This window comes from Pongo abelii, chromosome 6, assembly GCF_028885655.2.
Source record: "Pongo abelii isolate AG06213 chromosome 6, NHGRI_mPonAbe1-v2.0_pri, whole genome shotgun sequence".
Taxonomy (NCBI): domain Eukaryota; kingdom Metazoa; phylum Chordata; class Mammalia; order Primates; family Hominidae; genus Pongo; species Pongo abelii.
This window is the reverse complement of record NC_071991.2, coordinates 18182257-18199641: the sequence shown is the minus strand read 5'-3', so window position 1 is coordinate 18199641 and position 17385 is coordinate 18182257. Positions and strand designations below refer to the sequence as shown.

General features: G+C 38.6%; 1 protein-coding gene across 13 annotated transcripts in view; it reads right to left on the bottom strand.

Annotated features, from left to right (window-relative positions):
• Positions 1 to 17385, bottom strand: part of AUTS2 (activator of transcription and developmental regulator AUTS2) — a 1192438-nt gene that overhangs the window by 668682 nt on the left and 506371 nt on the right. For all 13 annotated transcript variants that reach the window (XM_054559157.2, XM_054559159.2, XM_054559150.2 and 10 more), the window contains one exon: positions 2842 to 2943. In XM_054559157.2, coding sequence (XP_054415132.1) covers positions 2842 to 2943 — 102 coding nt within the window. The remainder of the gene's footprint in view (positions 1 to 2841; positions 2944 to 17385) is intronic.

The following is a 17385-nucleotide window of genomic DNA, read 5'->3' as shown; positions in this document are numbered from 1 at the left end:
TAAAACTCAGTTAGGCATATAAGTATGGGCTTCCTTCTGGGCTCTCCATTCTACTCCATTGGTCTGTATGTCTAATATTAGGCTAGCACCATACTGTTTTGATTAACTGTAGCTTTGCAGTGAGTTTTGAGGTTGGTAAGTGTGAATCCTCTAACTTTGCTTTTTCCAGACTGTGTTGGTTATTAAGGCCTTATGCCATTTCATATGTATTTGAGAATCTGCTTTTCCATTTTTGCAAAAAAACGCTGGAATTATGATAGACATTGCACTGAATCTATAAATAGCTTAGGGTAGTACTGACATCTTAATAATACTGTCTTTCTTTTCATGAATATGGAATGTCTTTTGTCAATTTCTTTTTATCTAACAGAAGGTGAGTTACAGGAAACAAGCCAAAAGATCCAATGGCAGCTCTAGTCCCCTAAACTAACATGGCGTTCATTTCTCAACACTATGAAGAAAATATGACTGACTAACCCTGGAATAATTTCCAGGGTCAATGAGATCTTACATTAGAAGTATAACAAAAATCTCAGAAAAACAGCTATTTAAACATTAATTATTATTGCTAACAACTTAGATAAGGAAAGTTGTCATGGTTTTATGATTATATAGCTCCATCACAAAATTAATCAAACACATGGACACACAATAAAACGTATTCTTACACACAGAAACACACACACAGTAAAAGACTGTTAGTACTCTTTATTTATATAACTTTGATATTATATCACAGAAGAAGGGGAGATTATCTATAATATATTAAAATAACATAAAAATAATTACACTTTATTCCATTTAATTCCTATAAGAATACAGTATCTCATACAACATCTCATCATAAACCTCACAAACTTTCATGAGAGGTGCAGGAATGTGATTGTATCTCGGAATTGTCTACCTTGGCTGATGGAGAGATGGATGTGGTATTATCATAGAGAACTGCTCAGTGTGCTACAGTGGTCTCCAACCATTTATGTTAGTAGACATCTCTCAGTAAAAAGAGTTTTGAGTATACACTCCTTAAATCCATGTATTTAAAAATTATAGACATCAACTGTTCCCCGCTCGTTAAATTGAATACTAGTAAAGTTTAATTTCTTTTTTTAAGAAAAAAAAGTACTAATATTTTCTTTCTGGAACTCAACGAATCATCTTGCACTCTATAATGAACAGCACACTGCTTTAGAGTATGGTTTTTTTTAAAAAAAATGGAGAAAATAAAGGATTTTGCTTCTCATTACATACCCTTTATTTATTCTTAATACTCAGACACTCTGAAGTGCTATCTCTTTTTTTCATGGTGCTACTCTCTCACTTATTCTGTTAATGCTAGACCATCCTGGCCAACATGGAGAAACCCCATCTCTACTAAAAATACAAAAATTAAGCCAGGCGCGGTGGCTCACAGCTCTAATCCCAGCACTTTGGGAGGCTGAGGTGTCAGATCACGAAGTCAGGAGTTTAAGACCAGCCTGGCCAATATGGTGAAACCCCGCCTCTACTAAATACACAAAAATTAGCTGGGCGGGGTGGCACACACCTGTAATCCAGGCTACTCAGGAGGCTGAGGCAGGAGAATCGCTTGAACTCAGGAGGCGAAGGTTGCAGTGAGCCGAGATCAGGCCACTGCACTCCAGTCTGGTGACAGAGCAAGACTCTGTCTCAAAAAAAAAAAAAAATCTCTTTACTTGATCCATTTCACAAAAGAATTTCCAAGTGTTGCTCTTGAGGTACAGATGAGTTAAGAATGCTGATATATGGCTGGGCGTGGTGGCTCACACCTACAATCCCAGCACTTTGGAAGGCCGAGGCAGGCAGATCACGAGGTAAAGAGATCGAGACAATCCTGGCCAACACAATGAAACCCCATCTCTACTAAAAACACAAAAATTAGCTGGGCGTGGTGGCGCGCGCCCGTAGTCCCACCTACTCAGAAGGATGAGGCAGTAGAATAGCTTGAACCTGGGAGGCAGAGGTTGCAGTGAGCAGAGATCGTGCCACTGCATTCCAGCCTGGCGACAGAGTAAGACTCCATCTCAAAAAAAAAAAAAAAAAAAAAAGCTAATATATGACATATGAGTAAAGAAGGTAAGAGAGTCCAAAGAGGCGTAGGTGGTTCTCAGAAGCAATAGAGGGGGAACCTGCCCTGTTGGTGAGCAGGAGACTGGAGAACAATTAAAATCACATCTAGAGGGCAAACAGATATCTCAAGAGGTATAACACAGTCTCACAAGGTTTTCCTTCCAGAAATCCAATGGGAATTTATTTATTTATTTATTTATTTATTTTGAGATGGGGTCTTGCTCTGTCACCCAGGCTGAGTAGAGTGGTGCAATCTCGGCTCACCGCAACCTCTGCCTCCCGGGTTCAGAGATTCTTCTGTCTCAGCCTCCCGAGTAGCTGGGATTACAGGCATGCACTACCACGCCCGGCTAATTCTGTATTTTTAGTAGAGACAGGGTTTCTCCATGTTGGTCAGGCTGGTCTCAAACTTCTGACCTCAGGTGATCCACCTGCTTTAGCCTCCCAAAGTGCTAGAATGACAGGCGTGAGCCACCGTGCCCGGCCTTGTTGTTTCTAAGGTAACAAATAGTTCCTCCTCCCTCACGATTTGTCAAAATACATTTTTGCTCAAACGACATTTTAGAATGACACCATAACTACAATGCTCAAATAGGTATACAAAGATAATGTGAACCGCAATGCTTGGGTAGACAAAAAATTCTAAAGATGAGGGAAAGTTACGTAATTCAGACTTGAACCAATGGTGTGTGTGTGGCCTAGTGGTTTTGGTTAATTTTTTTGTTTGTTTGTTTGTTTTTTACTTAAACTTACATCACTGAGCCTTTCCCGAGAGCTGCTCCGGTGGAAGCCCTTGGATTCTCCACTGGCACTTTCACTGTCACTGTCCCTGCAGCTGTTCTGTCCTGGCTTGAGCTAAAGACAAAAGAAAAGAGAAAAAAGGAAAAAGTTAGTGGTCTGCTTCTTAGTTTCTGTTTTTGATCCTTGTCAAGAGTGAACAGCCAGGCACGGTGGCTAATGCCTGTAATCCCAGCACTTTGGGAGGCAGAGGTAGGAGGATCATGAGGTCAGGAGTTTGAGACCAGCCTGACCAATGAGGTGGAAACCCCGGTCTCTACTAAAAATGCAAAAATTAGCTGGGCTAGGTGGCATGTGCCTGTAATCCCAGCTACTCAGGAGGCTGAGGCAGGAGAATCGCTTGAACCTGGGAGGAGGAGGTTGCAGTGAGCTGAGATTGCGCCAGTGCACTCCAGCCTGGACGACAGAGTAAGACTCTGTCTCAAAAAAAAAAACAAAAGAGTGAACAATTTAAGGTTCTGATCTTTAATATTCTTCTCAGTTTCTGAATACTGCAAGGCAAGTTGCCACAGAAAAAATACAGAGGGTAGAATAAGCAAAATATTCACCATGAAATGTCAATGTAGAGAACAGAGTGGGCAGGCCTTAAATAAACACCTAAAAAGCCAAACCTCAAGGTCCATAAATTAGAAAGCAGTCTTTCCATCAATTTTTTTCTTCTGTTCCACTGCAATTTTTTTTTCAATAATGAAAAGACCAAAAATGTTGAATAAACTAAAGTGAGATTACACCAACTATGATTTCTTACCTTTTTTCTTCTGTCTTGTCTCAAAAAAAGAAACAAATCAGAGCAAAATAAAATAAAGTTTTCTTCTCCTAGGAAAAAATGATGAGATGCTGTGATGTTATCCTTCAAACACTGGGATGGCACCTAATGATCTTGTTTATTGAGATAACATCCTGGAGGTTTCTTACTACATATTTAAAAGAACCAATGAAGACCTACAGATTAAATTAAATCAGCACTTATTCAACAAATAATGTATTAAGTGCCACATTTGGGCTAGAACTAAGTGCTGAAGATATGATACTACACCAAAACAAAACAAAACAAAACAAAACAAAAGTCATCTCATGAAGTTTACATTTGAGTGGTTTCTACACATTTAACAAGCTCTGGTTTTCCATTAAAAATGAACAAAGACACAAAATTGAAAACCATCAGTCTACATGAGACTGTAAGTCATAAATATATGGAATACTGGTCTACAATACCATCACCAACCACATTTTCAGAAACACCAAGCAATGTAGTACAGGTTACAAGTCACAGCCCCTTGACAACGTTTCCAATGTAACAAGAAAAAGGCAGTATAAGATAAGCAAATACAACACCACAAGGAAATACATGTTCAATGAAACCAAAAAGTAGCCAGGGAGGTTCAGAGAAGTGATTTCTGAAGCCTTGGATTTTAAAAGTAGATTAAACTCATATGGCTGAGAGGACAATGAAAGACACTCCATTGAGGAGAAAAGCAGAAAGCAAAGACAGAAAAAGCAACATGCTGGGAAATGATCAGCAGTCTCATTTGAAAGAGAGTTCCTTTGGGGAGGCAATAACAAGAAACATTAGAGATGGGTGCATGAATGAAAACATGGAAAATCTCAAACTAAACATAAGCTCCATTTTTCTAGACAGGAGGAAACTTCAAAGAATAGAACAGGCAATAAGTAGCAAACTTCTGCCTGCAGGATTTCAAATGGCTATGGTGCCCAGGGGAAGATGAAACCAAGATGAATAGAGTGAGGCTGAATCAACATTCCTTGTAGTCTTTGAAGACTACAGTTCAGACCTCACTTTTGGTCATACCATTCACGGAGTCAGCTTTCCCCAAGTCTCCAAAACAAGGCATTCTTTTTTGCTATCATCCTTTCCAGAAATTCACTTTTATCACTTTCTTCTAAAATCCCTTTCTCCGGGAAGCCTTCTGTAAAGGAGCCCAGAAAATTGATGCTAATTTTACTTCGTATCCTTCCTGAGGTCTTAAATACTTAGTTTTCTCCTCAGTTAATGCTAAACCTCCTCATTCTAAGTTAATTCAGATGCAAGTTGTATGAGGCTTTTGTTATTACTATGGAATAAAACCTCAGAATATTGTCATTCTCTTCGATTTTTCACTTTCATATTGATAATAAAGGAGAGATTTAATCTACAATGAACATCACCTTGTCTCCATTTCCTGAACTTTTCTTGTCCATTCCTGCTCTGCATTTTTTTCACACCATATTCCCTCTGGAATGTTCACCCTTACCTTCTCTGTGCTTCTGATGTCAAGATGTTTTTTAAAGCTCAGATCCTACCTCCTCTGTTACGGTCTTTGAAGAGCTCTTTCTTTCTATTATTTACTTTTTTAATATGCCTTCAAAATTTAGTTAGCACGTCATTCTTCATTAAATGCCTTTGATAATTATGACACATTTTTCAAGCTCAAAAAGCCTATTGTTATAACATAGTTATACTGATAATAAAGTTTGCATGTGGCATGGGCCCTCCAATTCATAAGCAATATCAAACTCTTATCCCACTGATTCTGAGTTAAGTAAGGGCAGGTAGAACTACCTCCAAGGTATGGATGAAAAAACTAATTTTCAGCGCACAGTTAGATGTTTACATTTGACATGAAGTAATGATTCTGCAGCATAGTAGTATTCTCCACATAATATGTTCTAAATTTGTATGTGGTACCTGACTATAGTACGTTCACAGAGAAAATAATCTTGTTAGGTGATATTTGATCAACACCTTTATGGCTGAGCACAGTGGCTCACGCCTATAATCCCAGCACTGTGGGAGGCTGAAGCGGGGGGATCACCTGAGCCCAGGAGTTCGAGACCAGCCCAGAAAACATAGCAAGACCCCGTCTCTATTTAAAAAACTAATAATAAAAACTCAGTTCCCAACTTAGACGAGAGATACATATCCAGCTGGGAACTAAGAATATAAAGAGTGTTAAGGCTTTTCCTAATATCCAACTGGCTTAACAAAACCTGGACGTTGCACCTGGGCCTTTTCCATGTTTCTTCATGAAGGGAAAAATGATGACTTTACCAAGGCACAAAAACAGACTTCAGTGGACCTGACGTAAATTATCTGACTAAATGTTGATCTAGGCTAAGGGCAAAACCCAAGAAGGACTGAGAGGAAGCAGCCTTAGCAGGCTGCTAGCGCCTTCCCAGTGCCCTGCCTGCAAAAACACTTCAGTGAATTCTCTTCAGAGAGCCTTACATAAAATCCACCCCTATACCACCCCTTTCTCCTCCAAAGCCAGGCTCAAGTTTAAAGGAAACTTAGGATTTTAAGCTGTCAGACAGCTCAATATTTCAAAGAAATGAACTGACTACGTAAGTACTAAAGCTAAACCACAAGATTTCAGGCAAAGAAGTATTCATTTCTAATCCCATGAATATATTTTCCTTCTTTTTTTTTTTTCTGAGATGGAGTTTTGCTCTTGTTGCCCAGGCTGGAGTGCAATGGTGCCATCTCTGCTCACCGCAACCTCCGCCTCCCCGGTTCAAGTGATTCTCCTGCCTCAGCCTCCCGAGTAGCTGGGATTACAGGCATGACAGGCATGTGCCACCACGCCCAGCTGATTTTGTATTTTTAGTAGAGATGGGGTTTCTCCATGTTGGTCAGGTTGGTTTTGAACCCCCGACCTCAGGTGATCTGCCCACCTCGGCCTCCCAAAGTGCTGGGATTACAGGTGTGAGCCACCATGCCCAGCCGAATATATTTTCAAACTAGCATTTTAGCCACATCCAATGGATGATTTGGGGTAGCATAACTAACTCAGAAGTTGTAATCCTTCACCTGAAATTCCCAGCTATTACCTACAACCAAGAAACATCACAAAGGCCAGATGCTGGCTTAAACATTTAAAGAGCTAAGAAAAATTTATCTGCTTGCATTGATTTGTATGAGCATCCATGGCAGCTATTACAAGAAAGCTTTTCTTATAACTGATGCAGTAAGATTTCTTACTGTCAGCCTTTACATACTTCGGGACCTTGTTTATTTAAAAATTACTATAACCCACTCTCTGTTGTGAGAAGCTTCTTCCCATTAGAGTATTATATATTCAATAGTTTGGGCACCAAAATGAGAACAAAATATGCAAAATGAAAGCCAGCTGGTATCTGGCATGAGTGGCAGTAATTCTATCAATGAGATTAACATCTTTTATAAAATATAAGAAGCTAGTTTGTTTTTCATTAGATTTCACTGTTAACAATATATGCTCCAAATTCTGAAATTGTGATCCCATTACAGTGTTAACTGTTATTAATGGCTAATTAGGAAAATAACAATCCACAGTTATATCACTGCTAATGAACAGGTAACGAAGTACCATCACTGTAGACTGCATGAAGGTATAGCAATTCTGTGCACATCTGCTCGGCATTTGTGAGCTGGACTATCCCATTCTTTTCAGCTTGGATATGGAGAGTTTCAAAAAGATGCTACATGCCCAGTAGGTGTCATTAATCCATCAAACAAAATTTACAGAAGGATAAATTATGTGGAGAATATATCTATGCCTGGAATTTGAGAGGAATGATGCGAATTATGCAGACAATGTAGAAGACTGTCCAAATGGAATCTCCTTCCACAAATTTGGTTCCTCAAAGTAGCACATATCCTTTTTCAGACTGCTGAGTTTTTCTGTAGGAATGTAAATGAACTCTACGCAAAATTTGGGGAATGTTTCGGTAAGCTCAAAAGATTCTCCTTTTTCAAGAAAATTTTAATATACCCATAGACTTCACTACCATCAAAGCAGCCAAGTATTTAATCTTGAAAAATACTATTTTTATTTTTCAAGATAAAATTGTCCCCAAATTGGGAAAGTATCATGGATTGGATAGATTTTGTACTATTTTATTCCTTAAGTTTTAAAGGGTATTTCAGATGAGAGGCACATGAACCAAACTAAAAAATTTAATGAAAAATGCTGATTAATCAAAATAAGCAAACACAAAATAACTATAATAAGTAAAATTATAAAGTTGGATAGAAAAACTATTTTTTAAAAAAGGAAACTATATTGTACCTTTAAGTGTACACTGCCAAGTTGTGAATAAAAGCTAAAATTATTTTAACAAATTTTGGACACAAGAGCAGGGCAAGGAATTTTTCTGGGATCACAGAATCAAAGGTTCTTTTGTTATCATCTACAACAGTTAGAGAAAGTGTTTTAAATAACAATTTGATAATCTTGAAGCTAACCATTAGTAAAATTTAAATGTTAAAAATATTTGCCTTCCAAATAATTATCAAATATAAAATGACTCAAATCATAATAGAGAAAGGGAAAGAAAATAAGTGGCAAGAAAGCAAAGTGTAAAACAAAGTGTTCTGATAATAATATAAATACATTAAGCTCCCATTTAAAAATAAAAATCTGGTTTGTGTTGGGTAAAACAGATAGATGGAGAGATATATAGATCAATCAACAGAGTGATGTCCCATTATTTATTAGTTACAAAGAACTCCTAAATTTAAAAAGAGAGAGAGAGAAAAAGACAAAAGGTTAGAAATAAATAGGTAAAAAATCACCTGTCAAAGTCATTTTATAGTGATGAAAGGTACAGTCTTTACCTTTTATACCTCTATACTAAAGTTCTAAGTTATAAACCATTATACAAAACTATACAAAGTAAAAAATATTCTAAATAATAAAAGAAAGCAAAAGAAGGTGGGAGCCTTTAGCATTCTACTAATCAAGGAACAAGAAAACAAAACAATGAAAAAGGACGCAGAGGTTAAAAAATGAAGTTTGACTTAGTTAACATACAGTAAATTGGGTAACTTAAAGAGACACACCTAGAGGATCTATGGGACATTACCACCAACTGAAAATGTACCAGGGTAACAAAGAATATAAGAATAAATTTCAAAATGTAAAAATTATATGAACAGACTTCTCTATGATAAAAAGTAGTAACAGCATTTTATGTTGAATATCCATATCACCTAAAGAATTTTTTTAAAGTCTCTCTACAATTAACAACTGGGTAAAAGACAAAATCACACATACACCATTTAAAAATTAAGAAAACGAAAATTATAAATATATAAATTTAAAACTTACGTTGTAAAATCTTTGTTAGAAGTTAACTCATGGACTTAATGTATTTTCTATTAAATGTGAAAGAACAGAAATAAGTGGCCTAATTATAAAGATTGAAATGAACAAAAAAGAAATAAGAAAAAAAGGCAAGTATAGGTAAAATCAGAGGAAGAGAATTCTAAAAATGAGAAGAACATCATTAGAAATTAAAATATTGTACAGTTAGTAAACTATAGTATAATCTGGGGGGAACTCATAAAGATATGAGATACACCTCTAACACATCTAAGTATAAAAGAGATGGCAAGCAAAATAAAAAATAGACAAATTTCTAAATACAGAAGTAAACATTCTACAGTGATACTTTCAAAACCATAATTAAACAGTCTAAAGTTTTTAAGTAGATTTAACAACATTTGTTCCAGAACATGAAAAAATATGGAAGGCTAATTTGTGCCAAAATCTGGTGACAAAACAAAAAATGAAAGTACAGGATGACCTTCCTAATCTAAAAAGCTACAAAAATCTGAAGAAATACAGCAAATTAAATTTAATAATATATTTAAGTATAGCCCACCAAGTTCTAACAGGATTTTTCAAAAGAATTTAAGATTCTACCAATTTGTAAATGGTCACAAGGGAAATTTTTGAGGTGATGGCAATGTTGTATGGTGATGATTGCATAACTCTTTAAGTTTACTAAAATTAATTAGCTTGTACCCTTATAATGAGTGAATTTTATGGTATCTAACTTATATTCTAAAAAAGCAGTTTATTATAGAAAGGAAAGATCCCATCAGTTTAATTTCTCACTCCAGAAAGTCAGGATCCTGTTAATAGTTCACTTGATTAGGTCAGGCTTACAGAAGAACTTCCTTTCATAAAGTCAACCGTGCTATATAAGAAAACATGGGAGTAAATAAGGGACAAGTACTTTTAGGGTCATCTTGGAACTCTGCCTACCATGGTGGATTTTAAATAAGAAAGTTAGGGCTGGGCGCGGTGGCTCACGCCTATAATCCCAGCACTTTGAGAGGCCGAGGCGGGCGGATCACGAGGTCTGGAGATCCAGACCATCCTGGCTAACACGGTGAAACCCCGCCTCTACTAAAAATACAAAAAAAATAGCTGGGCATGGTGGCGGGCGCCTGTAGTCTCAGCTACTCGAGGTGGGGCTGAGGCCGGAGAATGGCGTGAACCCGGGAGGCGGAGCTTGCAGTGAGCTGAGATCGCACCACTGCACTCCAGCCTGGGTGACTGGGGCGACAGAGCAAGACTCGTCTCAAAAAAAAAGAAAGAAAGAAAGAAAGAAAGTTAGGCATTCCCTCGAAATTCATGTATCATAAAGTCACTCTAATGCAATTAGACAAGTTTCATTAATGCAAAGTAAGAAACAGGATTTTTGGATATGCTTGGACTTTGGAAAGTTATTTATCTGTGTCAATGATGATCCCAATAAACACTTTAGGCATTATTAGACAGGAAATGACTTAAAATTGTGCTATTAGCTTAGAAAATAAAAACTACTTTAGTGCTTCCAGCTGCCAAACACGCACATTATTTAAAGGGGTTCAATGGACTTCATAGCAGTAGAAAAACTAAGTTAATAATTTATTTATTTGTTTATTTATTTATTTTTTGAGATGGAGTTTCACTGTTGTTGCCCAAGCTGGAGTCCAATGGCGCGATCTCAGCTCACTGCAACCTCTGCCTCCCGGGTTCAAGCGATTCTCCTGCCTTGGCCTCCCGAGTAGCTGAGATTACAGGCACCCACCACCACGCCTGGCTAATTTCTGTATTTTTAGTAAAGACAGGGTTTCACCATGTTGGCCAGGCTGGTCTCAAACTCCTGATCTCAGGTTATCCAGCCACATCAGCCTCCCAAAGTGTTGGGATTACTGGTGTGAGCCACTGTGCCCAACCCTAATAAAATTTAAAAAGGAAATAAGCCAAGATCAATCTAACTATATAGTCTCAAACATAAATAAGAAGCAGTTAAGAAAATCAAGAGCAATCTGACCGACTTTGATATCATTACTATAGACACACTCAATCCAGACAGCAGAACTTAATAATGTTCTACTGCTTATCAAGAGAATTGTTAACTCTACTCTCCATGATTAGGCCAAGAGGATATTATGATACTATTTCTTCATAACTTAATAATGGGAACGCAAGAAAATGGAAGTGTAAAAGGCAGTGTTTGATGTATAACTCACATATCTATCTACAACTTGGATACTATTCCCAGGTTTAATTATGCTGTAAAATGAAATTCTAAGGCCCCCGCACCATCTGAATGGACTCTTCCTCTCGTCAAGGGCATTCTAAGGCTAACCTGAGGGACGGATTCAAGCCATGATGGGGGCAGGGGCCAGACATGCCTCATAATACCCTCCTCCCTTTCAGAATTACTAACAGAACAGACTCTCTAAGTCTGATGAGAAACATTTACAATTTATTCTCTCTGAAGCCTGCCTGCTACCTGGAGGCTTTATCTGCATGATAAAACCTCGGTCTCCATAACCCCTTATCGTAGTAACCCAGACATTCCTGTCTATTGATTCCAGATCTTTAGATAATAAATTATCTCTTTCAACCAACTGCCAATCAGAAAATTTAAAAATTTTTGACCAAAAAGTCTAAACAATAGAGAAAAAAAGATGTACAAGAATAGAAATGTACAAAAGATGTACAAGAATTAAAGAGAAAGGCCAGAATGAACAGATGGCATTTGGCATTCCTTGAGTATAACCATGGACTAAATGATAAATCTGTTTTCAAATAGGCTCAGAAATTCACACACAATACACATACACAATGTAAAAAATAATGTGTTGAAGGAATATTTGATTGCTTTAGTATAGTTTTCAGCTTTCTTAAAATAAGATTTTGATTATTAAAAAGTAATTTAGAGACAAGATTATTTGGTTTTCAAGGATGAATATAAAAAATAAACACACAAAATTTACTTTTTATGATTTTCTATTTTTAAAAAACATGTTTCAATAACTTTTTAAATGGCCTGGAATTCATTAAAACAGCCACCACTCTCAAATATAAAATGCCTTCTATCTTTTGTTTTTCCCATTCTAACATGAAAAAACTAAAAGTGTCCAACTGAAGGTCTAAGAAAGGAAATAGGTAAGATGAGTCTGGAACACCTTGTCATCCTAGCAAGACCCTGACAAAGGGGCTTGGGAACCAAACTGAAGAGGATTCCCACTGACCAAAAATGGAACAATTTGGGCCGGGCACGGTGGCTCACGATCCCAGCACTTTGGGAAGCCGAGGCGGGTTCAAGTGATTTTCGTGCCTCAGCCTCCTGAGTACCACACTCGGCTATTTTTTTTTTTTTTTCCATGTTGGCCAGGCTGGTCTGGAACTCCTGACCTCAAGTGATCCACCCACCTCAGCCTCCCAAAGTGCTGTGATTACAGGCATGAGCCACAGCTCCCGACCTGGAATTATTATTTACATTTTGTTGTAGTTACAGTAAAAAAGCAGAGTCCTTTACAGATACACAGTAAAACATTAATGGGTGAGATAACTTCAGTTTGAGTTTTATTTTATAAAATAATCCAGGGGATAGGGGGAGCAGTACCTATTGGGAAGGGGGAAGTGTAGGGATACAGAGGAAGTAAGATTAGTCATGTCTTAATTGTTGAAGTTGGATGATGTTGGGTTCATTATACTGTTATCTCTACTTTCATGTATGTTTTAAAATTGCCATAATAACAAGTTTTTAAAACTTTGTTTCTGGAAAAAGCATTGTTCTCTAACCCATACACTTACTGTTTATCCATTTTAATTGAAAAATTATGAGCATCTAGAATTTGTTATAATATAAAATACTTTGGTTGCAAGCTATCAGAACTTCTTGAATATAAATTTTGACAGCAAATCTCTATCCATCTTGCCACTGTTTTGATCCCAGTTCATTTCAAATGCAGCCAAAAATTAAAATCTTATCTAGACTAAGCCCCTACACTGTCCATAGCTATCTTAATAAACTATGTGTCACTAAACTTATCATTAGTGACTATCCCATGAAAGGCCATATTACTTCCATGAGGACAGAACTGAACTGGTATACCACATACTAGAGTTAAACTTTTTTTTTTTTTTTTTTTTGAGACAAGAGTATTGCTCTGTCACCCAGGCTGGAGTGCAGTGGCATAATCTTGGCTCACTGCAAGCTCCGCCTACTGGGTTCACGCCACTCTCCTGCCTCAGCCTCCTGACTAGCTGGGATTACAGGCACGCCCCACCATGCCCAGCAAATTTTTGTATTTTTAGTAGAGACGGGGTTTCACCTTGTTGGCCAGGATGGTCTCTATCTCCTGACCTCGTGATCCGCCTGCCTTGGCCTCCCAAAGTGCTGGGATTACAGGCATGAACCACCACACCTGGCCTCCCAAAGTGCTGGGATCACAGGCGTGAACCACCACACCTGGCCTCCCAAAGTGCTGGGATTACAGGCGTGAACCACCACACCTGGCCTCCCAAAGTGCTGGGATTACAGGTGTGAACCACCACACCTGGCCTCCCAAAGTGCTGGGATTACAGGCGTGAACCACCACACCTGGCCTCCCAAAGTGCTGGGATTACAGGCGTGAGCCACCACACCTGGCCTATGTTCTAGAATATTTGAGAACATATCCAAATATTAATAGCCAAGCATATTAAGTTCATATCATATCCCTGTTATAAACTTCATTGTGAGGCCAGGCATGGTGGCTCACACCTGTAATCCCAGCACTTTGGGAGGCCGAGGCGGGCAGATAACATGAGGTCAGGAGTTCAAGACCAGCCTGTCCAAAACGGTGAAACCCCGTCTCTACTAAAAATAGAAAAACTAGACAGGCGTGGTGGCTTGCACCTGTAATCTCAGCTACTCGGGTGGCTGAGGCAAGAGAACGTTTGAACCCGGGAGGTGGACTCAGTCTCAAAAAAATAAATAAAATCAACTTAATTGTTTCCACCCAAAATCCGTATGTTGTAGTAACCCCCATTACTTTAGAATGTGACTATAGGTAGATACAGGGCCTTTAAAGAGGTAATTAAGTTAAAAGAAGCAGCCGGCTCCAAGCAGGCAAATGTTTCATCCTTTGAACCACCCCCATCTGAACCCCTTAAGTGGCTTAAGAAGAGTCAGAGCAAGGTCCAGGGCAAATGTTCCTCTTGTCTGGCATAAAGCCTGTCCAATCATTAACAACCTTTACAATACTAAATGCAGTGGTAATTCTCAGTCCTCATCTTACTGACATGACCATACCATCGGACACAATCACTCCCTCATTCTTGAACCCCTCTGCTTTGCTCTTGCTTTTCCTCCTACTTCTCTGGCCATTACCTATCAGTCCTTTGCTCGTCATTACGATGGCCTACAAGGCAATCAGTCCCTGCTCTGGCTCCGAAATTATTTCTTTGACCTCATTTTCTACTAGTCTCTGCCTTGCTCACTCTTAACAGTTTTATTATCCTACCCACTCTTCCTCAAAAAAGCTAGGCATACTCCCAACTCAGAGTCTTTGCACTTGCTGGATTCTCCATATGAAATGTTCAACCCAAAGAAGGCCACATTCCTCACTCCCTCCCTTCTTCAGATCTTTATTTAAATGTTACTTTCTCAGTGAGACTCCCTGATCACCCTATGTACAACACAACCCTGCCTCCACTTAACACCTCCTAATGTAATGCATAATATACTAATTTTGTTTGTTCTTTGTCTCTCCCAAAGTCCCACCAGCATACCACAACTAGATGATAAAATCTATCAGAACCAGGATTTTTATCTGCTTTGTTCACTATAATGTATCCGGAGCCCAGACAATATCTAGAATTTATTCAACAAATATTTGTTTAATTAATCAGTATGCATAATATTTTAAGGTTGGCTATATGTAAGACAGTGTTTGAAATCTCCCACAGAATGGCCCTTGGAACTATTATGAAAGAGTGTAACTGGGTCATAAAAAGCTTGTCTGGCCGGGTGCGGTGGCTCACACCTGTAATACCAGCACTTTGGGAGGCTGAGATGGGTGGATCACGAGGTCAGGAGATTGAGACCATCCTGGCCAATAAGGTGAAACCCCATCTCTACAAAAAATACAAAAATTAGCTGGGCATGGTGGGGCGTGCCTATAATCCCAGCTATTCGGGAGGCTGAGGCAGGAGAATTGCTTGAAACTGGGAGACGGAGGTTGCAGTGAACCGAGATCATGCTACTGAACTCCAGCCTGGTGAAAGAGCTAGACTCAGTCTCCCAAAAAAAAAAAAAAAAAAAAAAAAGCTTCTCTTCTGGCATTGGCCAATAAGGAGAGCTCAAAAGCTGAGTGGTAACATGAAAAGTGTCATGTGTGCTAGTGAGCATACAAAATCAGCCTTTAGATTCCATAGCCTTCAAAATGTGCTATCACTGATTTTGTTCTTGAAACAGTGATCATATGTAATTTAAGATAATTTAGATAGTGAGGTATAGGATTATAAAGAAAAAGTTGCATATAATTACAGTTAGTTTAAGAAATCTTCATCCTGGCATTTGAAAATTTTTAAAGTACTTGTTCAGCAAAAGGTCAAAAACCACTACCAAGAAAAGTTAATAGCTCTCTTAGTATTATACATACTTGCTGACGAGATTGCCACTTTTATGTAATTTGGATAATATGAAGCATTTAAAAATCCTATTTATTTTACCTAACAAGTATAAAAAAAAACCACTCCTTTTCTTATTTTGTTAAAGATCACTACAGCAAAAACTTTTTTCCAACATATCCTGCAATGACAGAAAGCTTTTAAAATGTGTACTAACAAACATTGATTTCTTAATAATAAAAATAACAACAATCTTTATAAAAGAAATCCTGGGTAAATTTTTAAGATGGTGTTTCCTGTGGAGATGGTATAAAGATTTTTTTTGTTTGTTTTTTTGGAGACAGGGTCTTGGCTTTATTGCTCAGCCTGGAGTGCAGTGGTACGATCACACCCCACTGCAGCCTTGAACTCCTGGGCTTAAGTGATCCTCCCACATCAGTCTCCCCAGTAGCTGGGACTACAAGTGTATACTACCGTGCCCGGCTAATTTCTACATTTTTTTTTGAGAGACAGGATTTTGCCACGTTACCAAGGCTGGTGTCGAATTCCTGGGCTCAAATGATCCTTCCACCTGGGCCTCCCAAAATGCTGGGATTACACGCTTGCACCTGGCCTGATTACAGGCTTGCACCTGGCCTGATTGTTCTTTTAATACTGAATGAATCGTTTATATGACCTCCAGTGCCAGCATAGTCCAGTTAGCAAGGGGGTGTGCCCCTGGAAACAAGAGCACTAACTGCACTAATGCTATAGTTATAAAGGGTCAATGGAGCACCATGACAAAGACGACCCCACACCCTACATTGTCCTGTGTCACTTATTCACATGATGAGCCTGGCCTCTGAGGAACCTGAATTAGAGACTCAAGGTTTACAACAAACTTCACTTCCATGTAGCAAGTGACTTTCACTCAGCTCCAGAAGATTTATAAAGACCCTCCCATTTTTAACCTGCGCAAAACAGAACTTAGGAAATGAGATAATCCAGTTTTGATTGGGGGCAAGTGAGGTAAAGGAAACGTAAAGAGAACCATGAATTTCTCAACTATCATTCATTTTTGGTCTAAACACATGAATTTCTCCAAGATGCAGAAAGATTCAACTATATAAAACTTCTAATTCTTGGCATGATTTTACTGATTAATATAAATTTATGAGACGCTGACAATTTTTCTTAGCTAAACTCACAGACAAAAAGACAAATACTAGGGCCCCTGGAGACATAAATTAGGATGTCATGCACAGGTAGATTTGTTCTCTCCACTGTAGCTCTACACACCTGGCAATTAACTAGAGCCAAGGTGACATTAGCTGAGATTTTCATTTTGAGGGTAAGAACTTAAATGCACCACTGTTTGGCTATCAACACAGGGGAGAGGCTAGTAAATGAAGAGTTTATTTCTGGCTCTTGCAGCTATAGTGCTAATGTATATTCTCAGTGGCATCCAAAATATCTCACTGGCTCCATGTAATCAAGAAAGAGAGCAATTAATATGCCCACTACATAAAACAAATGTGGGTCCGGGTATGTGCTTATGCCTGTAATCTCAGCACTTTGGGACACTGAAGCTGGAAGATCACTTGAGGCACAAGCTGGAAGATCACTTGAGGCACAAGTTCAAGATCAGCGTGGGAAACATAGCAAGACTCAATCGCTAAAAAAAATTTAAATACTGCCAGGCATTGTGGCATATGCCTGTAGTCCCAGTGACTCAGGAGATTGAGGCACGAGGATTGCCTGAGCCCAGGAGTTCGAGGCTGCAGTGAGCTATGATTGGCCACTGCACTCCAGCCTGGGTGACAGAGTAAGACCCCATCTCTATAAAAACAAAACA